The 24,063-nt window shown below is 38.6% G+C and overlaps 1 protein-coding gene across 1 annotated transcript in view; it reads left to right on the top strand.

The window, feature by feature from the left end:
• The window catches only part of LOC116914007 (leucine-rich repeat and IQ domain-containing protein 1-like), a 162,161-nt gene that overhangs the window by 122,899 nt on the left and 15,199 nt on the right, over nucleotides 1-24,063 (top strand). The window contains exons 3-7 of the mRNA XM_032918311.1: nucleotides 5,539-5,703; nucleotides 12,050-12,161; nucleotides 15,526-15,620; nucleotides 16,677-16,794; nucleotides 20,603-20,826. Coding sequence (XP_032774202.1) covers nucleotides 5,539-5,703; nucleotides 12,050-12,161; nucleotides 15,526-15,620; nucleotides 16,677-16,794; nucleotides 20,603-20,826 — 714 coding nt within the window. The remainder of the gene's footprint in view (nucleotides 1-5,538; nucleotides 5,704-12,049; nucleotides 12,162-15,525; nucleotides 15,621-16,676; nucleotides 16,795-20,602; nucleotides 20,827-24,063) is intronic.

Genomic DNA, 24,063 nt, shown 5'->3' with positions numbered 1-24,063 from the left:
CATCTGTAGAAGAGTAAAATTAGGCCTGTGTCTATCACCTTCAATACCTTACGGGATATAGGTGTAGGAAAGGACTTCTTGAACAGAACTTCACAGAATTAAGACCAACAGTTGGGTCTTAAAACTAAGACGTTTAAAACTAAGTTTATGATTTTTTAAAACTAAGAAGCCTTTTCAAAGCTAAGGAAATAATTGAGCAAAAACAAGTCCACCGATTGGAAGAGACTCTTTACCAGCTGTACATCTTACAGAGAAGCAAAGTAAAGCAATCCAAAACAACAGAAACAAAACAAAAACATTCAAAAATAAGTTAGGAATATGAGCAAAGAGTTCTCCAAAGAATAAATAAAAATAAATAAGATATACATGTCAAAATGCTTATCAATCTTAGCTGTTAGGAAATGCAAATGAAACAACCTTGCATTTCATCTTACTATAGTCAGAATGTCTAGGAAAAGCAGAACTGACAACCAATGCTCAAGATGATGTGGAGAAAAGGAAACTGATTCGCCATTGATGGTATTAGAAAAATGTTGCACCTACTCTGGGAATGCGTGGTATGTACTCACTAACAAGTGGATATTAGCTAAAATAAAAGTACAGAATACCCAAGATACAGTCCACAGAACTTAAAAAGGTCAGTAAGCTGAAGGACTCAAGTGAGGAAGCCTCACTTGGGAGGGATCAGAAAGCAATCAAAAGAGGGGAGGGAGGAACCTTGGGAAATGGTATAGGGGTGAGGAGAGAGTAACGTTGTCTGGTATTGTGGGGGGTGGGGAGGACTGAAGCCCTGTGGGCAATCAGAAAGAGTGGAAACAGACAACCTTGGGATGTAGGGGGTGGGAGGACCTTCCAGAATGTACCAGATACCTGGGAGGTAAAAGATTCTCAGGACTGAAAGGGGGGGACCTTAAATGAAATTCCCTACAGTGGGGAGAGGGAATTTGTGGAGCCCACCTCCAGCAGAAAGACAGGGCATCAAGTGAAGGATGGGGTTTCTATCCCACAGTCATATACTCTGACTCATAATTGTTCCTGTCTGAAAGAACTGCAGGGATAAAAATGGAGAGAAGCCTGAGGAAAAGGAGGTCCAGAGACAGGCTCAAAGGGGGATCCAGCTCAAGGGGAGGCCTCAAGTCTGACACTATTACTAAGGTTATGGAGTGCTCACAAAATGGGACCTATCATGATTGCCCTCTGAAAGACCCAACAAGCAGCTGAAAGATTCAGATTCAGATATTTGTATCCAGTCAATGGATAGAAGCTGCTGATCCCTCTGGTTGAATTAGGGAAAAACTGGAGGAAGCTGAAGAGTAGGACCATCCTGTAGGAGGACCAGCAGTCTCAACCTGGATTCCTGTAGATTTCTCAGACACTGGCCCACCTACCAGGCAGCATGCCCCAGCTGATATGAGGCCCCCAACACATAAACAGCAGAGATTGCTGGGTATGGATGCAGTCAGAGAAGATGCACCTAACCCTCAAGAGACTAGAGGACCCAGGAAATGGGGAGGTCTGGTGAGATCGAAGGGGATAACATCCTCATGGAGACAGAGGTGGGGGAGGAGGTACGGAATGTGGAACAGTCAGAGGGTGGACCAGGAGGGAAATAAAAGGTGGAGTGTAAAAAAAAAAGATTAAATAAAATTAAAAATACATATACATGTCAAAATGCTTATCATCCTTTGCTATTCTATTTGGGAAATGCAATTCAAACAACCTTGCATTTCAACTTACCATAGTCAGTTGTCTAGGAAAAACAGAACAACAAATGCTGGAGAGGATGTGGGGAAAGAGATACTCTTAGTCGACATTGATGGTATTGAAAACCAACTCCTCTGGGAATTAGTGCAGAGAATTTTTCAAAGGCTAAAAATAAAATCTACTACACCAGGTATCTGTACCAAAGGACTCTACATCTTATGCCCCAGATAACTTACTCATCAATGTTCACTGCCCTTCTATTCACAATATATAGGAAATGGAAACAACCTACATGACCTTCAACTGACTAATAGATAACGCACATGTAGTACATATACACAATGGAATATTATTCACCTGTAAACAACATGAAATAATAAAATGTGAGATAGAGCGGACCCAGGAGGACACATGCCAACGTTCTTTCTCCTCTGTGGTTCCTAGCTCCTATTCTGCTCTATTGGACTAACTACTGAGAGGAAAGTTAGAAGGTGCTGTGAGAGTCTGGAGGTTGGCAGGGTAGACAGAGGAATACCAAGGTAGAAGCGGTATGGGGCATTCTACAAACTGGGAACCTTTAATTGGGGATGGAGAAAGGAGGTCCATGAGACCTGAGACCTGGAAGACTTCTGAGAGATAGTGTCTCCTACAAAGAACAGGGAACCACGATTCCTCAATAATATGGTTGTCCAGACAAGACCCAGAGAAGAAAAATACCTACAGGCAGGTTAAGAGGGAAGGGGGAAAATCTCAAAGAGCCTCACTCCTCATCAGAGAACAAGTTACTGAGGAATCCTGAGACTGGGGTAATTAGTCTTCTCCAGGGGTAGGATAAGCCCTTTGATTGGATTTTTCTATACCAGATTTTCAGCTCAGAAATTATAAACATGCAACCAACACTAAATGGACTTATCAGTTTATATTAACATATACTTATGCATATGTGTATGTGTATGTAACAATAGCATTTAAAGGAAATGAGGTCCTGAATTTGAGAGGGAACAAGAAGTGGGGAATGGGGGAGGGTGGAGGCAGGAAAGAGAAAAATGTTGTGTAATTAAATTATAATTGAAAAAGATCAAAAGTCTCAAAGTTAAAATACAAACACAAAGGCATAAATTGCTGTTGACAATGTTTCTAAGCTTCAGTGATATTATCTGTAGGGGACAGTTTTAATAGTGTCCCTCTTGAACGAATGTTGTGAAAATTAAATGTACAAAGGGCTAGTCCAATGTTAATGTGATGATTCCTATGATCCCATCACACCACATTTTCAATTGGAAAACAATGATTATCCAAGGAAAGTTTGCATAGGTGTTGAATTGAAGGAAACTTATGAGCCCTGCTATAGAACTTCAAGATTTGTACTGAGTAGTTTCTGTCAATATTTTATAATTTTTTATTATAGGAAATAAGTTTTAGAATTTGCTCTACCACACTAGTCTAGGGTTAAAATTTTCGATAGACATTAATTCATAACCAGTAATTATCTCATTAAAAAAAAAACTATTCTCATGGCAAGCAAGTTATTCACTGGCGTTTTCTCCACGTCTCTGCCTCACAAATCACTTTTGTAAAAGATATAATGTCTGCATATATATCTGGTAGATGATTGCTTTTTGCTCAAAAAGTCAGGCCCCCTCTACTTGAATATTTATAACCAAAGGCATATCGACATTAAATAATTCCCCAAACTATATAAATATTAATAGCCACGTGAAAAAGAGAGAGAGAGAGAGAGTGAAAAAGAGAGAGAGAGAGAGAGAGAGAGAGAGAGAGAGAGAGAGAGAGAGAGAGAGAGAGATTTCCTCCTCCAGGTAGGAAATGCAATTCTAATTCCAAAGTAAAATGAAAGTTGTTTGACCTGCTTGGGCACCAGTAAGGAAGGGCTGCTCCGCCGGCTGAAGATTGGCTGCTGCCATGGCTACGATTTGTTGAGCAGCTGTGGGCGCTGTCTCCCAGGAAGTACGGATCTCGTGGGTGAGTGAGGAGGGTTTCTGTGACTGGGTCTGCTAAGGTTGCCAGGATGTGCAGGTCGGGTGGACAGGTCACTAAGCGGCCACTGCAGACAGGACAGGATGCCCCGGGAACTGCGCAGCACGCTGGACTCCATCCCCTTCCTTTCACTTCCTAGCTCCTTCAAAAGAGAGCCTTCCATAATCCTTTCGACCACACCCCTGCCTCAGATGTCAGTTCTCTTCTTCCCATCTACTTCCACCCCCTTTGCTCTTTACCCATTTGTAATGATTTTGTTGTTCTTACTTTACGAAGTGCATTTCTCTGTTCTATCCCATGGCTGACTCGGAGAGCTTCTTAATCTTTTCCCACTCTAGGCAGTTAGTGAGCTGGGGTGATTCATTATTAGTGTGAAGTAGTCTAGGGAAACTTTCCGACACTAAGACCCTAATGAGTAAGTTGTTTTCTGTACATTTACACACATGTCTAGGTGTCAACTTAACTTTTCATGTCTCAGGCAACACAGAAAGTGGTCAAGAAATCGCTTGTGGTAAAGGAAGGAATGTGATGCCCATAGCTAGAGGAGAGGAAAGTACAGATTTTTTATTTTACCCTCTTAGCTTATTAGATACTAGTTCAAATTTATGTGCAGAGGACTCCAGAGGGGTAATACGTAAGGTGAAGCTATACATGAAAGGGATACTGAGCAGGGCATAATTCAGTAGGTGACAAATCTGGTTTAAGGTGCAGGAAGAATGTTTATACCTTATTTATGCCTTTGTGTGACAATATCCCTGGGGAGATGTGAGTCAAAGCTCGCTTACCCCTGATGGTCTGTCTATGGCAGACCAAAGTAAGGGTGCCAGCCAAACCCAACTTGATGAACCAATCAGTTTTATTGGAGCTATGCAAATGAATATGTTAAAGAGCTATTTTTAGGGTCAGAAATGACTGAGAGCTGGGCCACCAAAAGCCCACTCCAGCATGGCTGAGAGCTCAAAAATGCTGGAAACATGAAGCACAGTGCAAAGTCTGAGAGAAGCTCTTGATGGTGAGAGAATCACTGACTTGACTCAGTAGCTCTGAATTGAGGTCTAGTCCCGTTATACATTAGCTTATTGACTTTAGATGCTTAATAGCCATTTCAAACATCAGCGTTCTAATCTAAGTAATGAGTATACCATTGTTAATCTGATAACTTCTTCTGAAGATCATTAATTATATTAATTATGTACTTATGCTTTAATACCTGGCCTACCACAGTCCTGAGTATCTTGGAGATCATTCTGGCTGTGATGAAGGTGATGATGAGGATGTAAAGACACATTACTGTGTGATCTATATCCATTTCAAGTAGTAAGAAGTTAAGCACAGTAAATTTGAGATTATATAATAAGCACACATTAGCCGTCACTGTATGCCATGCTATTAAGAGCATGTGACTGTCTAAGTCAGAATTACTAGAACTTTACTCAATGAATATAAAGTAGCCAGTCATAGATCTCTCTCAGAAACAGATTTGAGTTTTTCTCTTAGGTGCATATTAATTTCTATTTACTCAAACTGTTCATTTTTTAATGGACTGAACTTACAAGGATAATAAAAAACTTGAAGTTTTTTAATTGTACAGTATAAGCCTGCCAAATCCATGTGATTTTTTTTTCTGGATGAAATGAAAGAATAGTTTTCATCATCTCATAGTCAAATATCTTTAAAATTCAATAAATAGACAGGCAAAGCTGTGTTCTTTATCACATAGTGATCGCCTAAAATGGTGCCACAAGCATTTGTTAAGTTAAATGTCTATGTGCATGTTGTGGAGTGTGACAAATTAGAACCCATATATTTAAAAGACATATTGGATTCTTTTCCTATAAGTTCTACTTTTTATCATTAAGAGTTATGGAGGACAGTGACGACAGTGATGCAAAGCTCCAAGAAGAAATAGAAGCTGAATTGGATAAAATCAGCATTTCTTCCTTGGAAAATGATGAGGTTGAAAACGATTCAGAATCAGAAACTCAGAGTGACGATAGTGACACTGTAAGTGTTTCTCCATAGTTTCTTCGTTTTACATTAGTTCACTGAGAATATCATAAAATGTATTTTGATCACATTTGTCTTACCCTAAACTCTTCCTCCAAGATCCATCTCCTCTCCCCTTCCCATTCATTTATATGTCCTTTAATAAAAAACCCCAAAATGAACTATCTGTACTACCTATATACTCTAGGATGTGTGGCCTTCCACTGGCTTGAGTGTGGTCCACCTAACAAGGGCCAGCATCTTAAAGAAAAATGAATCCCCCTCTCCTAGTAGCTACCAGATCCCAATAGCTCCTTAGCGAAAGGTGAGACTCCATGGCTCCTTATCCCCAGGCTGGTATTTTGTCTAGATTGAGCTTACACAGACCTTGTGCATACTCTTTCAACTACAGTAAGTTTATATGTGCAACCTCCTGATGTGTATGTAAAACACTCTTTACTTGTAGAGAAGCCTTTGGCTCTTAAATTCTTTCTGTTCTCTTATCTGCAAGGAGCCTCTAGCCATGGAAGGAGGGTTTTACTTTTAAGAATTTCTTGGTTTTCCTGTATTTAAAGTAGATTATTTTTGATGCAATGCATTCTGATTATAGTTTTCCTTCCCCCAATTCCTCCAAGATCCCCCATACTTCAGCTCCCAGCTAAATTCACCCCCTATCTGTCTCTTCTTAGAAAACACAGATATCAAAACAATACTAATGAAATTAAATAAGATAAAAACAAACAAAAGAACAAGTAGCAAAGAAAAACATACAAAACATATATAGAGACACATATGCACACACACATTCAAATATGCAGGAATCCTATAAAAACATAAAATAGTATATGCAAAGGATGTGTAAGGTTAAAAAAAAATGTCCCAACAAAACATCATGTGACAAAGATCCTCTGAAGTAGCCACTGAGTTTCTTTCATACTGGCTATCTCTCTCTAGCCCTGGGCCCTCCCCTTAATAGTGGTTTTATTCCTCAGTGAGGCTACATTGGAGAGAACTCATTTTTTCTTTTCTGAGTGGTTATGGTTCACAGTCAGCTTCTGGGTTGTGGATGAGGTTGTGCCCACTCCTGCTCTCAGTTCTGGGACCCTCCCTGGTACAGAGCCAGGCAGGCCCTGTGCATGCTGCCACAGTCTCTGTGTTTAGGTCCTGCTGTGTTTAGAAGATCTTGATTACTTGGTGTTCTCCATCCACTCTGGTTGTTGCAGTCTTTCCAATGCCTTTTCCATGGGGTTTCCTGAGTCCTGAAGGAGAGGGATTTCATGGAGACATCCATTTAGGACTGAGCATTCCAAGGTCTCTCCACTATTGGGATTTTGTGAGGGGATTGTAGGTCTCTGTGTTTGTTCTCATCTACTGCAGGAGGAAGCTTCTTTGATGGTGGATAGGAAAGGCATAGATCCATGAATATAACAAAATATTATTAGAAGTAATTTTAGCAGAAAGGTAGTAGTAGTTTTCTTCTGGGTCCCTAGATTATCTCAGGTTCTTGGCTGCCTAATCAGTTGGGAATGGGTTCCCTCACACTGATTGGACTTTAAACCTATCAGATGCTGGTCGGTTACTCCCATAAGCTACTACTATACTAGGGTATCTTGCAGGCAGCTCATCATTATGTATCAAATAATTTCTACCTAGGTTGGTGTTCCCCTTTCTTTTTAATAATGTGCAGGGTACCTTATAGTAGTACTATGAACACTTGTTCATAGAGTGTAGGCTATAGGTAGGCATCAATCTGAATTCTCCATATTCTGTGAGTGATGCAGGTGTTTTCTTCAGCCTTGCCATCAAGCCTTTGGCTTCTTGCCTCCACCTCCAGAGTGCTGGGATTACAGTACCTACTACCCTTAGTTTCCCACAGTGTTAAGGACTGGATGAAGGATTTCGTCATACATGCTAGACAGGCACTCTTTTTATTTTCTGATTTTTATTGAATATTTTATGTATTTACATTTCAAGTGTTATCCCCCTTTCCCCAGTCTCCTATTCCCCCTCCCCATTCCCCTCTCCCTGCTTCTATGAAGATGTTCATTCTCCCACTCACCCACTCCCACCTCAACACCTTGGCATGCCCTTACACTGGGGAAATGAACCTTCACAAGGGCAAGGGCTTCTCCTCCTATTGATGCCAGACAATGCCATCCTCTGCTACATGTGTGGCTGAAGCCTTGGGTCCCTCCATGTGGACTCTTTGGTTAGTGGTTTAGTCCCTGGGAGCTCTGGGGGTTCTGGTTGGTTGATGTTGTTCTTCCTATGGGCCATACCCCTAGCCCCAGACATCCTACTTACTGAGATTTTACTTTAGCAATATTTGTGTTTCTGGAGATTTAGCTATTTCTTCTAGATTACCAAGCATATTGAGGTATAATTGTTCAAAATAATCTCTTACGGCGTTTTGTAGTTGTTTTCTTATTTCTCTATATAAGATTTCAAGTACTATATTAGGTATGGAGAGAGTGAATAACCTTGTCTCATTTCTGATTTTACTGGCAATGCTGCTGTGAGTTTCTCCCATTTGGGTTTGTGTTGGCTTTGAACTTGTTTATATATCAGCTCTATTATGTTGAGGTTTGCTTTTTGTGTTCCTAATCTCTCCAGAACATTTACATGAAGAGGTGTTGGATTTTGTTGAAGGTCTTTTCTGCATCTAAGGAGAAGATCATGTGTGGTTTTTTTTTTCTCAGTTTGTGTATATAGTAGATTTTATTTTTTGATTTACATATGCTAAACCATCCCTGCATCTCTGGGGTGAGGCCTACTTGATCACTGGGAATGATCCTTGTGATGTGTTTTAGATTTGGTTTACAAGTAAGTATTTTATTGAGACAATCTGCATCTATATTTATAAGGGAAAATGGTCTGTCATTTCTTTAGTGTATCTTTATGTGGACTGGGTGTCAGGTAACTGTGGCCTCATAAAATGTGTCTCTTCTGCTTCTATTTTGTGGAATAATTCGAAAAGTATTGCCATTAACTCTTCTTTGAAAATCTGGTAAAATTCTGTGTAAAGCCATGAGGCTCTGAGCTTTGTATTTTTGTTAACATATTTTTGGTTACTGCTTCTATTTCAGTAGGGTCTCTGTGTCTCTTGAATTTGATTATCTGATCTTCATTTATTTGTTAAGTACCATATTTCAAGAAAATTACCTCTTCTTTTAGAGTTTTCAATTTAGTAGAGTTCACTTCTTAAACTATGTCATTATGACTCTCTAAATTTTCCCAGTATCTGCTGTTATACCCCATTTTGTCTCTGATAGGACTGTTCATTTGGATCCTATTTTTCTGACTTTTAGTTAATTTTGTTTTTCAAACTTACTGATTGAAAGTAATGAGAAGATTTAGGGAAAGGGATTACATACACATCAAAGGAAAAACTTGCTGAGATGGTATAATTATTAACAATTATGTACCAACTGCAAGGACACTGAAGTTTATAAAAGGAAAACTACTATAGCTTTGATGACATATGCATAGTGGCAGATGTCAATAGCCGACTCTTGCCAATAGACTGGTCATCTGGACTAAATCTAAACAGAGAAATGCTAGAACTAACTGATTTTCTAAATCAAATGTACTTAATATATATTTACAGAACATTTCACCTAAACACAAATAAATATACCTTCTTAACAGTTCATGAACTTTCTCCAAAACTGGACACCTCCTTGAACACAAAGCAAGTCTCAGTAGATACAAGAAACCTGAAATAACATCCACCCTGCATCCCGTCTGAGCACCAGATGGAAGATGGATATCAACAACAAAAACAAAAGGAATTCTACAAACTTGTTCAAACTGAACAACTCACAACTAAATGAAAACTAAGCCGGCAGCAATTTTAAAAAGAAACTAAAATTCCTTTTGAATTTAAGAAAAGTGAAACCCATCATATTCAAACTTATGGGACACAATTAAAAAGCAGTACTAAGAGGCAAGTTCCTAGCACTGAGTGTCTACACCTGGAGATCTCCTATTAGAAACCTAGAAACCTAATATCACACCTGGAATCTCCAGTAAGACAAAGCATAGATGTTAAGAAATAATCAAACTTGGGGCTGGAGGGAAAAAATAGCAACAGATAAAAAAATGAGCTCAGTCAAATTTTTAAGTCTTTTCTATGTTTTTCTCATGTATTTCTATGGCTTAGGGTATCTGTTATAAGTAATTGTTCCTTGGTAGATATTTAGATTTAAAAATTTTTTTACATAAAATCTGTAATACCTGTATGCTGCAGGCCTTCTTTTCTAACATGTGTCCTGTCTGACCACTTACACTGTGAAGTTCATACATAGTTCTACCTCCCCCTGCAACCCTCTACTTGGTCTTGAGCTCACGGCATGGCTCACATTAGGACATTGCTCCACTGCTGTGCTATGCCTTTAGGCTTTCTGCTTTTCTCATTACTTAAGATCATATTCACTTATATATTACCTTAAAACTCAATTTAAAAATATCCTGTCTTTTATACAGTTAATTTATGTGAGACAAAATGCTAGAATATTAGTCACAAAAGTAGATTTTATAATTTTATAGCTTCATACACAAAGGCAGAATGAAGCTTTCAGACTGCACTCTGGCTTAATATGCCATAAAATTATTTGTCAAATTCAAATAACTTATTACAAGTAAAAATAAATTATAATAATAACTCAAGGTGAAAGACTCAGTGATTGAAGATTGTCTCTTACAGAATGCACAGCAATCACTACTGTCCTTTTCTGTTACAAACACTTCGTAACCAGGAAGTAGCAATCACAGTAAAGTGCAGAGAACAAAAGGGGAGAGTGGCTACTTTTGTCAAGATAAGTTTCATTTTATGTCACAGATGTTCTTTGGTTTCCTATGTACTGGGTGCTGTTAATTGTTAAAGATAGTAATACATTTAATTAGGTATAATAGAGGCAAAGGGCTATTTTCTTAACTAATGGAAACCCAATGTGACAGAAAGCTTTGTTAGTCCTGTGTTATGAAGTCTGTGATCTTTTTCTGTATCACCAATGTCTGTATGTATCAATCCTTCTGTGGCTTATGTTCCCCGATGAAGATTTTCTATTCATGTATTAATAGTTTTAGGATTGTTATTAAGCTATATTTAAATGTTTGAAATATTTTTATGAATAGGAAATTGTGTATTATGTTGTCTAACAGTAATTATTATTTGCATAGGAATGAACTTAATTTATACATGTAGTATATTTATATGAATCTACTTAGGTATTTAGAAAATTTTAAAATTTATAAAGGCTCTGTTGATAGATGTTCTATAAGAGTAATTTTTATTTGTCTCACGTAAATTGTCATCTGGTGGTTTCCTGCCTCTATCTGCCAACATAAGCATAGATCTGCAAGCTTCTAATGACGTCAGTACAATCTACTCTAGGCCTAGAATGTTTTCAGCCTCTGATGGTCCTGCTGAGTAAGTTCACCCTTTCTGAGCTCTTGACTGGCTGATTCAACTCAGCTGTTTTGGCACAAACTCCTTTCCAATCTGACTGCTCCAATCTGGCTTCTCTCTTGGCCTCTGACTAATTTGTTCTGCTTGGCCTCAAACTAATTTAGGCAATGTTTTCTAATGTGACTCCTTCTTATTCTGACTTTCTGTCCTCACCTGTGTCCTGAGTGTTCACTCTTGAATCTGTATCTGTAAAATTCTTCCAGTAAAACTGCCTCCTCCTTCTCTTTCCTCGCTGCTCTCTGAAGTAGCCTCTCTTTCCTGTCTGTTCTCTTGAATGCTGGGCATATTTTATCTCAACTCATTCTGTCAAATCTTTCTGACCTCGCTTTGTCTGTCCCTCAATTAAAAATTAAAAATGACTGCTTCCTTCTACTGACCCACTTTACCTTCACTGTTTGGGGTTAAAGGTGTGCACTAAGAGTTTGTCCCAGTCAAAGCAGCCATGCTGCCGGATTAAAATTTCTCTGCAGTGTTCTATAATGTTACATAAACTCAATGTTTTTGATAATTACATATTAAATAATTACATAAGGTATTTGTATATTTTGTAAAAAGTTTAGTCTTTATTTGATAATAAATATTTGCTATATAGCAACAAAATATCAAGAACGTATTTGATATGGATGGGGTCAGAAACATAGTACATCTAATAAAAATGCAAATTATAACTAGTTAACTTTTTCACTTGTTTTTTTAGAATTTTCTAGGAAGACATAACTGCATGAAAACAGAAGGAAAAACTTAAGCAACTATGTTTGTTTGAAATAGACCTTTTATATGGGTACTTTTACCTATTTACACCATTTGCTGAAATTTTTGGTATGAGATAAAGACTGCAATGTTTGACATATGACCATTGGTAATCCTCTCATATTTTTGTTACTCGGATTTTAGGATGTACTTGAATTGCCAGAGTCAGTTCTTCATTATATCAGCGTCATAAAGAACAAGAGTAAAACTGCTGAAGAGCTCATTCTTCAGGACTTGGAAGATACTGATGTCTTCAGTAAGTATAAGACATGTATCTGTAAAAAGGGAGTCATTCTTTTAAATATCTTATAACAATCTTTGAGGGCAAGTTCTATCATTGCGAAGACTGCAGAGACTGTAAGATGAAAACCAAAGGTTAACTCTGCCTTTTTCAGGACAGTACTACTATAGAGACTGTTATCCACTGTAATTAGGAAATGCACAGTCAATGTCAATATACAGACACATACACACATATGGACACATACCTACATACACACCACACACACACACACACACACACACACCACCCTTGTACATATACATACACACACTCATACACATATACATACACTACACAAATACATATGTACACACATACACATATACACATATACACTCACACAAACACACACACACCTCATGTACATATACACATACTAAACACATACCACACACCACACACACCTACACACTCACTCCATGTACATACACACACAACATTCACATACATAACCCATGTACATCCACACAAAACACATATATTCCATGTATGTACATACAGACAACACAAACAACATACACAAATATACACATACCACACTCGTCACACACATAGCACACACATCTACACACACATACACACCCCATGTACATACACACACAACACACAGATAGACGCAGAACACACACACAAACACACAACACACATACACATAGCACACACATCCATACCACATGTACATACACGCACAACACAGATACACACATAATACACACATACATACCCCCTCATGTACATACACACACATACACAAAACACACACATCCCACATGTACACACACACAAATGTACACACATATACACAAACATACAAGTCCTATAGTGATATTAGTTTTCTGTTGTAGAATCTTATTTATGATTCAAACTTCCTCTATCACAACCTGGGTCAATAAATGAAAACATCACCTGCTTCCCCTTATACATAATAGCTTTATAAAAATATAATTGGATTTAACTTACAGAAAGTCAGTTGGAGAAGAATGTGGAAAATTATATTTGTTTTCCTTCAGCTTTTTACACTGTAATGCATTCCAGAAAGATTGTGAATATATATTGGAGAAGAAATATATCATATTTGGTAAAGTAAATGGGAGGAGTTAATCAGGTCCTCTGTTAAGGTGGTTTACTATTACAAAACACTAAATAAAGAGAAGGAATGTAATTACATTTGAAATGATAATAAAAAGGAAATAAAAATCTCATAAAATAAATTGATATCATTCGTTGTAATTTTAATCTTTTAAATTAATATTTGTAGAAAATATTTTCATTATATAGTACAAGATTCTAGTGTTAGTTTCTGTCCAATAGAATTGAGACGACATTTATTTCTCTCTCTTATCAAGGCGTCATTGTATGCTGCATATGTATGCAATTTCCTATGAAATAAAACACTCCATTTTGAAGGGAATCTCCTCAAGACTTTGGGTGTTCTAAAGGAAGTAAACCCTTCCATCCTGCAGGAAGCTCAGCGAGACTTAGGATATTAATAGGAATGGGGACTCCTTAGGACTCAGGAAATAACCAAACCCGAAGCTTTAGGAATTCTGAAACTGACCAGACACTCGAGGCCTCTCACTCCCCAGGCTTAGATAAACAATACGGACTGCTGAGAGACATTCTCAGACAAACATACCTGACGGAAAGGAAGAGTCTCAGGTCAGCATAACTGCCTAGAAAATACTCAGTCCATCATAGCTGCCAAGAGACAGAGATCAGATAAGCTGCTTTCAAGAAGCTGAGACCAAATGAATGGCTTTCAAGGGATGCTCTCCAAAATCTAGAGCCCTTTGCTAATCATGTTGTGAGACCCAGAGTTCCAGGCTTCTTAAGCTATTACTGAGGCTGGTGTGAACTATGCTAATGGAGCTGTCTTTGAATCAGTCCTGTTTCTGTAAGAAACTCCTTACCCATATTCATGCAAGTAATCCTATTTGCCTTGTTGGTTCACCAAGTTTGACTTTGGTAGTTTTTATTTTGTTTTGCTTTGTGTTCAGGTCTGCACCTGGAGTGAGTAGAGGTTTGTTCAAGACTCTCCAAGAATTGTGTCACACAGTATTGTATAATCAAACAGCTCTGATTCTATGTACAAAAAAAATAAAACACCATGTAGACTATGAAGAGTGATAGCAAGACAGTGAGCATTAGAAGTTTGGTTTTATTTTACAAATACTGATAACTTTTTTTTTATGTTTGTGGTTTTTTTTTTATGTTTGTGGTTTTTTTTTTTTTTTTTTTTTTTTTTTTTTTTTAACTTGAGTATTTCTTATTTACATTTCGAGTGTTATTCCCTTTTCCCTTTCCCGGTTTCTGGGCAAACATCCCCCTAATCCCTCCCCCTCCCCTTCTTTATGGGTGTTCCCCCCCCCCCCCCCCCCCCCTTTCCCCCCCCCCCCCACCATCACCTTCCCTGGGGGTTCAGTCTTAGCCGGACCAAGGGCTTCCCCTTCCACTGGTGCTCTTACTAGGATATTCATTGCTACCTATGAGGTCAGAGTCCAGGGTCAGTCCATGTATAGTCTTTAGGTAGTGGCTTAGTCCCTGGAAGCTCTGGTTGCTTGGCATTGTTGTTCATAAGGGGTCTTGAGCTCCTTCAAGCTCTTCGAGTTCTTTCTCTGATTCCTTCAACGGGGGTCCTATTCTCAGTTCAGTGGTTTGCTGCTGGCATTCGCCTCTGTATTTGCTGTATTCTGGCTGTGTCTCTCAGGAGCGATCTACAACCGGCTCCTGTCGGCCTGCACTTCTTTGCTTCATCCATCTTGTCTAATTGGATGGCTGTATATGTATGGACCACATGTGGGGCAGGCTCTGAATGGGTGTTCCTTCTGTGTCTGTTTTTTTTTGATCTTTGCCTCCCCTTCCTGCCAAGGGTATTCTTGTTCCCCTTTTAAAGAAGGGTGAAGTATTCACATTTTTGATCATTAGTCTTGAGTTTCATTTGTTCTAGGCATCTAGGGTAATTCAAGCATTTGGGCTAATAGCCACTTATCAATGAGTGCATACCATGTGTTTTTCTGTGATTGGGTTACCTCACTCAGGATGATATTTTCCAGTTCCAACCATTTGCCTCTGAATTTCATAAAGTCATTGTTTTTGATAGCTGAGTAATATTCCATTGTGTAGATGTACCACATTTTCTGTATTTGTTCCTCTTTTGAAGGGCATCTGGGTTCTTTTTTTTTTTTTTTTACAACTTTTAAAAAGAACTTTCTATTTCTTGGAGTTAGTGTTACTAATTAAGTATGTTGATGGAAATTAAGGTGAAAGAGTAATAAAAAGGATTGAGATTTTGACATGCACTCTAATATTTGAAATTATAGTACACCTGTTTCTCTAGGTTGTAGTTATGGCGCAGTGTCTGACAGTCATATGCATTTGAGAACTGGATCATCATCACCTGAATCTAAAGCAGATTCTGAGCAATTAATGAAGGTATGCATTTAACTTATCAATGGAAGGACTCACTATTGCAGCTAGGAATTTGTTATTTTCTGTTACATAGCATGTTAGTTTATTGCCTGCAGTTTAATTATTTTAAGCAAATCAATTTTTTTTGTTTCATAGTATGCTCTGGTGTATCATATAAAACTACAAAAATTTCAGTTATTAAAAATAGTTTTTTGATCCATACATATTTGGGAATTAAATGTTTATATACACAGGGCAGCAGAATAATACTGCATTTATCCTTTTTTTGAAGCAAAACAATGTATTATAATGTTTATTGTGAAAGAAAATACTTTACTGCAGAGAATCTATAAGAGCAGTATTATATTTGGAAACTAACACAGGAGAAAAATCCCTACAAAATAAATGTAAAGTGTAGCATTTTATAGTTCGAAACCCTCCCAATGTATTTTGAAGAATGTCCTCTAAAGATTTTCTACTTAGAATCGTTTTCATTCAGTGTATATTCTCTAACTCTGTTGAGACATTCTTTGTAAGAGTTGGAACATAACTTGAACAATATTTTATATCCTTTTTAGTCTTTTTTGTTATTATTCAGACTTGAAATACTAATTTTGAGTTTTGTTGCTTCAGTGCAGATATCCTATATATTTTAACTTCAGAGGAAAGAAACTTAATTATATATTACTTTCAGTCAAAACTAAATGCACAACTCAGGTTTAAGTAGATAGTAGTTTTCTTTGTATTATACTGAGTATATTAATAACTTGTATATATGAACAATTGGCACAGATAATAAAGATAGACAAAAGAAGAAAATAAAGACAGAAAATCATCAGGGGGCAAGGAATATTTTGAAGGTATAATTAAGCATATTAATTGACTATTATAGATTAACAATCACTTAGTTTTTAAAACTCTAAAAGTATAATTATATAAAGAAAATATTAGTGTTTTTAAAAGGTTTATAGTAAATCAGATTCTTAGTGTGTATATTTAGACTTTATTAAAATCATAGTTTTACCCTACTCTGACTTTCTTCGATAATAAAATAATAAAGATATTCTTTTAACCTCTAAGATATTATCTGTAATAGACAAGGAAGAATTTATGAGAAGTCTAGCTCCTTCTGCCAAGCGTGTAACTGTTCCTGAGTCTATTACTCTTGACATATCTATGGATGAATATGTTTTACCAGGTGGGCAATATTCCAAATTATATGTTTAAAGACTTTTTTTACATGATGTATCAAAGTGTGTCGAAATTTTTAAATGGGTACTTGTAAATATACAACTGTAAAAATTTTAAAAACTGAAAGTCATTATTCCTTAATCAAATACAGAAAAAGATGAATTGAAGAATACATAGAAAAGACAAGGGGTGAATTGGAGGGGAAATGGGTAGGGATGGAGATGACAGGTGTTTTTTTAGTTTTTAAAATTCACTCACCATCTTGTTGCCTTCATTCCTGGGAGGCAGAGATGGTTCAACATATGTAAATCAGTATATGTAATTCACTATATAACTGAACTCAAGCACAGAAATCGCACGATCACTTCAAAGGATGCAGAAAGGATCTCTGAAACATTCCAACATCCCGTCATAATAAATACTCTATTGAGACTAAGTATGGAAGGGATTTTTCTAAACATTATAAAGACTGTCCATGACAAACATCATGTTAAATGGTGAAAAAGTTGAGGCATCTCATTATGATCATAACAAGACAAACCTATCTTTGCTCATGACTCTTTCAATATAGTTCTTGAAGTCCTATCTAGAATAATAAGAGAAGAAAATAAAAGGTATATAATGAGGAAAAGAAGAAGTCAAAATATCTCTATCATCAGAATACCCTTGCAGAATACTTGATTCTATATATGAGAGGCCCCAAAGACTGCACCAGAAATCATCTCGAGATGACAAACATATTCAGCAAAGTGTCAGGTTATAAAATAAACACAGTCAAATCAACATCGTCCCCATATACCAAGGCAAACGGAGAGAGACTAAGAAATCAGATACATGGATTTCTGTGGACTGGGGACAGGTGGAGATGGGAATAGGAGTGATAAGATCAGGGAGGAGGGAAAGAAGGAGTACTGGGGAAGACAACTGGAATCGGGATCACTTTAGGGGCTAGGTAGAAACCTAGGGCAATGGAAATTCCTAGGAATCTAACAGGGTCACCTTAGCTAAGATTCCTAATAAAGGGGGACACAGAGCCTAAACCTGCCATTTCCTATAACCAAGCAAGACATACAGTGGAGGGCTTAGGACACCAACCAAGGCACAAAACCTTTGACTTACATTTCCAGGATAGAACTAAACACTACTGGCAAAAAGGAAAGGAAAGGAAAGGAAGGAAGGGGAAGGGAAGGGAAGGGAAGGGAAGGGAAGGGAAGGGAAGGGAAGGAAAGGAAGGGAAGGAAAGGAAGGAGAAAGGAAGGGAAGGGGAAGGGAGAAGGAAGGAAGGGGAGGGGAGGGAGGAAGGGAAGGGAAGGGGAAGGAAAGGAAGGAAGGGAAGGGAAGGAAAAGGAAGGAAGGAAGGGAAAAGGAAGGAAGGAAGGAAGGGAAGGGAAAGGAAAAGGAAGGGAAGGAAGGAAGGAAGGGAAGGGAAAGGGAAGGAAGAGGGAAGGAGGAAGGGAAGGAAGGAAGGGAAGGGAAGGGAAGGGGAAGGAAGGAAAAGGAAGGGGAAGGGGGAAGAGAAGGAAAGGAAGGAAGGGAAGGTAGGGAAGGAAAAGGAAAGGGAAGGGAAGGAAGGAAGGGAAAAGGGAAGGGAAGGGGAAGGGAAAGGAAGGAAGAGGGAGGGAAAGGGGAAGGAAGGAAGGGAAAGGGAAGGGAAGGAAGGTAAGGAAGGGAAAAGGAAGGGAAGGGAAGGAAGGGGAAGGGAAGGGAAAAGGGAAGGAAGGGGAAGGAAAGGAAGGAAGGGGAAGGGAAAAGGAAGGAAGGAAGGGGAGAGGAAGGGAAAAGGGAAGGAAGGGAAGGAAGGAAGGAAGGGAAAGGAAGGAAGGGGGGGAAGGGGAAGGAAGGGAGGGAAGGAAAAGGAAGGAAGGGAAGGGAAGAGGGAAGGGAAGAGGGAGGGGAAAAGGAAAGGGAAGGGAAAAGGGAAGGGAAGGGAAGTAAGGGAAGGGAAGGGAAGGGAAAAGGGAAGGGAAAAGGGAAGGGAAGGGAAGGGAAGGGGAAAGGGAAGGGGAAAGGGGGAAAAGGGGGAAAAGGGGAAAGGGGGAAAAGGGGGAAAGGGGGAAAAGGAGGGGAAAAGAAAAAGGAAAGGAAAAGGAAAGGAAAGGGGAAAGGAAAGGAAAGGAAAGGAAAGGAAAAAGGAGGGAAGAAGGAGGGAGAAGAGAGAGCATGCTTTTGAGGAAAGGGAAGGAAGAATTCATAATGATATTCTGTTATACTAGTAAGATAGGAGGCTGGTATAATCACCATAGTTCAGAGAGGCTCCATCCAGCAACTGCTGGGAACGGATGCAGACACCCTCAGCTAAACATTAGTCAGAAATCATCAAATTCTGAGGAAGAAGATGAGGCAGAATTGTAGGAGCCAGAGGAGTCAACACCACAAGAAAAACCATAGAATCAACTAACCTGGGTCCATAGGGGCTCACAGAAATTGAACCACCAACCCAGGAGCCTGAGTGAGACCTAGGTCCTCTGCATATATGTCACGGTTGTATAGCTCGACCTAACAGTTGGAGCAGGGTGGTCTCTGACTCCTTTGCCTACTCTTGGGGCCCTTTCCTCCTACTGGGCTGCCTCATCCAAATTTAATATGAGGAAAGGTGCCTAGTCTTATTACAACTTTAACATGCCATGGTTAGTTGATATCCTTGAGAGGTCTGCCTATTTCTGAAAAGAAATGGAGAAGTGCATGGCGAGTGGGGTGGGGTATGACTAGAAAAACAAGAGAGCAGGTTAGAAGGAGTGGAAAGATGTGATATATGAGTGAAAAATCTTTTGAAACAAGAGAAATCAGGGAAACAATCCCCTTTACCATATGTCATAATTAAAGTTACTATGGTTGTGATGAAGCACCATGACCAAAAACAACTTGGGCAGGAAGGAATTTGTTTGGCTTATGTTGCTTAATCACTGTTCATCATTGAGAGAAGTCAGGAGAGGAACTCAGACAGGAACCTGGGGGCAGGAGCTGAGGCAAAGATCATCGGGGGAAGGGTGCTGCTTGCTGGCTTACTTCCCCATGCCTCCTCAACCTGCTCTCTTAAAGAACCCAGGACTACAGCCCAGGGCTGGGCCCACTCACAATGAGCTGGGCCCTCCCAAGTCAATCACTGTTTAAAAACTCACCTACAGGGATAAACTACAGCTTTATCCTAAGGGGGGATTCTCTTAAGTGAAGGTTCCTCCTCTCAGATGACTTCAATTTCTATCAAGTTGACATAAAACAAGCCAGCATAACGTCCAAAGAAAAATTTAAGTGCTCACATAGGAAATTCAAAAGACAAACACTAAGAAAAAACACTGATGAAAACATTGAAGAACACACAGCAAAATGAAAAGATCTTTGTACATGGGTTGGTAGTATTAATATTCTGATAACCAGATCCCAAAAGTAATCAACAAATTCACTGTAATTCCCTTCGAAATTACAATGTAATTCTCCACAGAAATTTCTCAAAATCTTAAAATTCATATGGAAACACGAATGATCAGTTAAGCAAAAGAATCCTGAACAATATCTCTTAACTGTATCACTTAACTCCTTATATACAGACACACTCACACAGCATTATTTTAAATTTTAGGGACTATTTTAAGGAAAGTTATTTGATTTCCTTATTGACAGTAATAGAATTTTTATACTTAATCAGATGAAATTGCATATCTGCATAGTTGCATGGCTGTTGACATCCATTTACGATTGAAAATATATATCCTTTTGCTTTGGTTATTTGCTTTTACATTATGTTGGTACTGTAATATAGATCAGTATGGAAGGTTTGACCTCAAGAATAGTACCTTTGTTTCTCTGAATGAATGCAGATGAGGCTGATTTGAGTTTTGGATACTTTGAAGTAGAAGAACGATGTAGAAAATCTTTTGAAGCTTGGCAGGACAAACAACAGGAACTAGAAGTAAAGGATAAAGCATTTCTGGAAGCCCAGAGTGACAGGGAAAAACAGAGCTTTCAAGAGGAAGATGAAAAGAGACAGCGCTGGATAAGACAGTTTGAAGTTGAAAAGAAAAAATTAGAGAATCTTCATAAGGTATGGTAGTTTTCATCTCTCAATAAGAGCATAGCTACCCTCTGATATCTGAAGTATGACTGGTGATTACTGTGTGTCTTTTAATTACTTTTGATGAGGGAAATTCCTGATCATGGATCTGGATTAGTTTGCATGAACTCTATCAGAACTTCCCATGTGAACTCCTGATCTTAGAACCCTCTGAGGTTTATGGAATCTCAAGGGATATCCTATATAATTTGAAATTTCAAACACAACTTATTACTGTTTATGCCTATTGAATCATAGGAAAAAAATAGTTCTTTTGATTATATAATGTATTCTCTGTATTGTCTGACATATGGCACATTATATAAGATATATTAAAGTGGTTGAGTAATTTAGGTGGCATTCTGAGCCCTGCCCCTAAATTAAGCTAAATTTTTCACTGTAGATTGATAATTCCGTTTTCTTTTCTGTTTGTTAAGAGTGTTCAAAGTGAGATTTGTATGGTTAAATCATAATAGCACTGATAAACTGATTGAAAAACTGATGGAATTTGGGAGTTGGACTGCATGTCTATATAGAGGCAAGACCAATTTTTGTCTCTCACTAACTAAGGTTGGTCTGTGTATTATCCAGAATTCTGTTTTTTTGTTTTGTTTTTTTTTTTAATGCTCTAGTTGTAGCTAATTGGAGCAGTATTTACTTGCTTATACTGACATGCATCATCATCTTGAATAGTGGTGCTTTAAGTTTTAGAGAATAATGACTATTAAATTTAATAAGCTATTTGTCTCCTTTAGTTACCACTGGAAGATTAAAAAAAACTCAGGTGCACGTTTTAATGATAGCAATCTCTGTTGTCCATGGTTGTAACTTAATTTTTGAAACTGAGAATGATGTTTTTCATAAAATTCTGATTCAAGAAAATTAGTCTTTTGTAGATCTAATGGATTCCTAAATATGCACTTTATTATGCTTTGTTGTTTGGAAATCTTTACATTAGACTGTTCAACGTTCTTATAACAAATACAGAATATATAATTTACTGTCTTCCCAATAGTACTTGGTTGCATTTTTGTTAAATTTCTTAGCCATCTAGTAGCAGTTATCATAATCTTATGGGGTGTCTTAGTTAGGCTTTCACTGCTATGAAGAGAGACCATACCCATCCACCTCTTATAGGAACAACATTTAATTGAGGCTGGCTTACAGGTTCAGAGTTTCAGTCCATTATCCTCAAAGCAGGAGCATTTCAGCATCTAGGCAGGCATAACAAAGGAGGAGTTCAGAGTAATGCTTCCTTTTCTGAAGGCAGACAGGAGACAATTGGGAACTAGGACAAGAGTCTTATAGCCCATGTCTTCAATGACCTACTTTTTCCAACAAGGCCACATCTACTGGAACAAGTTCACACCTCCAAATAGTGCCACTCCATTGGCCAAGGATATTCAAACAATCACATTCCACTCTCTGGCTACCATAGGCTTGTTCAAACATAAGAATCTATGGGGGCCATACCTACACATAGAATAATGAAAAATACATTTAGTTCAACTTCCAAAGTCTCCATAGTCTACAACAATCTCAACAATGTTAAAAGTCCAAAGTTCAAAGCCTCTATTGAGATTCACCCAATCACTTAACTGTAATCCCCAAAACAAGACAGGAAAACAGCTCGGCAAACTCCAAACTCTGCATCTCCATGTCTGATATCAAAATGGTCTTCAGATCTCCCACTCCTTTTTCATCTTTGTTGACTACAACAGACTTCTTTTTCCTGAGCTAGTTCCATTCCCTGTTAACAGATTTCCTCAGAAGATATCCCACAGTCCTGGCATCTCAAACATCTTAGGGTCTCTGAGACAACTTCAATGTTATAGCTTCTTCATCCAATGTCTGAGATCCACACATGATCTTCTGGGCTCCTCCAAAGGGTTTGGGTCACATCTTCAGCTCTGTCCTCTGTAGCACTCTAGGCTCTAGTTGACTCCACTCTACCCCTGTTGCTGTTCTTGGTGATCACCATGTGGTACTGGTATCTCCAGTATGCTAGGTCTTTTGTTGCAACTAGGCTTGACAGGTGGCTTCTCATAGGCTTTATTCATGATACCAAGCATCAACTCCTTTGCATGAACCTTTAAGTCCTGGGCTTCTAACTGCAACTGAGGCTCCACTTTCACCATTGACCTTCCCTAACCTCTCACAGTGGCAAACTTCAGCTGCTCTCTATGACCCCTTCATATCTTCAAAATTAGTACCACCTGGGTGATTCGTACACATTACCAAGTACAGCTGCAGCACGAGGTACACAACCTTGGTTATCTCTGGAACACAGCTTCTTTGTGCTCTTAGAAAGCACTTCCCAGAAATCTTCACCCCAGTGATGCTGGTCTTATCATAATCACTGCTAATTTCTTAGCTCCAGCTACCCGGCATCAACTGTCTGAGTAGTCCCTTCTATTGTTGACTCCAAAGCCAGAGCCACATGGTCAAAGCTTCCCAATTTTGCTGCATGTTTATCCCTTCAGGGGATCTTTTATCTTTTGAACAGGAATATTGCTGGGTCATGAATTTTGACTGTGGGTTAGTCACCCTGTCCCTCCACTTGAGGACCTATTGGAAGTGGACTCTTCGAGGTCCCTTTCCCGACTGTTGGGCAATTTTAGTAAGGTCACTCCTTTTGAGTTCTGAGAGTATCTTACTTCCTGGTACTTTCTAGAGGGTCCTCTCACCTCCCACCCCTGAAACTGCTTATTTCCATTCATTCTCTTGGTCTTGTCCCCTCTGTGCTTCTCTCCTGTCCCTTCCCTCCATATCTGATCCCCTCCCCTCTCTGACCCAGGTGCCTCCCCTTCCTCTGCCTCCCATGATTATTTCCTTCCCTTTCTCACTGAAATTGAAGCCTCCTCACATGGGCATTTCTGCTTGTTACACTTCTTACAGTCTGTAGATTGTATCCTATGTACTCTGTACTTTTGGCTAATATCCACTTATCAGTGAGTACATACCATGCATGATTTTTGGGTGTGAGTTACCTCACTCAGGGTAATATTTTCTGGTTCTATTCATTTGCCTACAAAATTACTTATATACTCATTCTTAATAGCTGAGTCATGTTCCATCGTGTAAGTGAATCACATTTTTTTGTATCCACTCTTCTATTGAGGGACATCTGGGTTGTTCCCAGCTTCTGACTATTACAAACTACAGGTTGAGAAAAATTCTTCACTAAGCCTACATCCAACAGAGGGCTAATATCCAATATATATATTC

Source organism: Rattus rattus, chromosome 1 (assembly GCF_011064425.1).
Source record: "Rattus rattus isolate New Zealand chromosome 1, Rrattus_CSIRO_v1, whole genome shotgun sequence".
Classification (NCBI taxonomy): domain Eukaryota; kingdom Metazoa; phylum Chordata; class Mammalia; order Rodentia; family Muridae; genus Rattus; species Rattus rattus.
The sequence above is the reverse complement of the archived record's forward strand: the minus strand, read 5'-3'. Positions and strand labels throughout refer to the sequence as shown.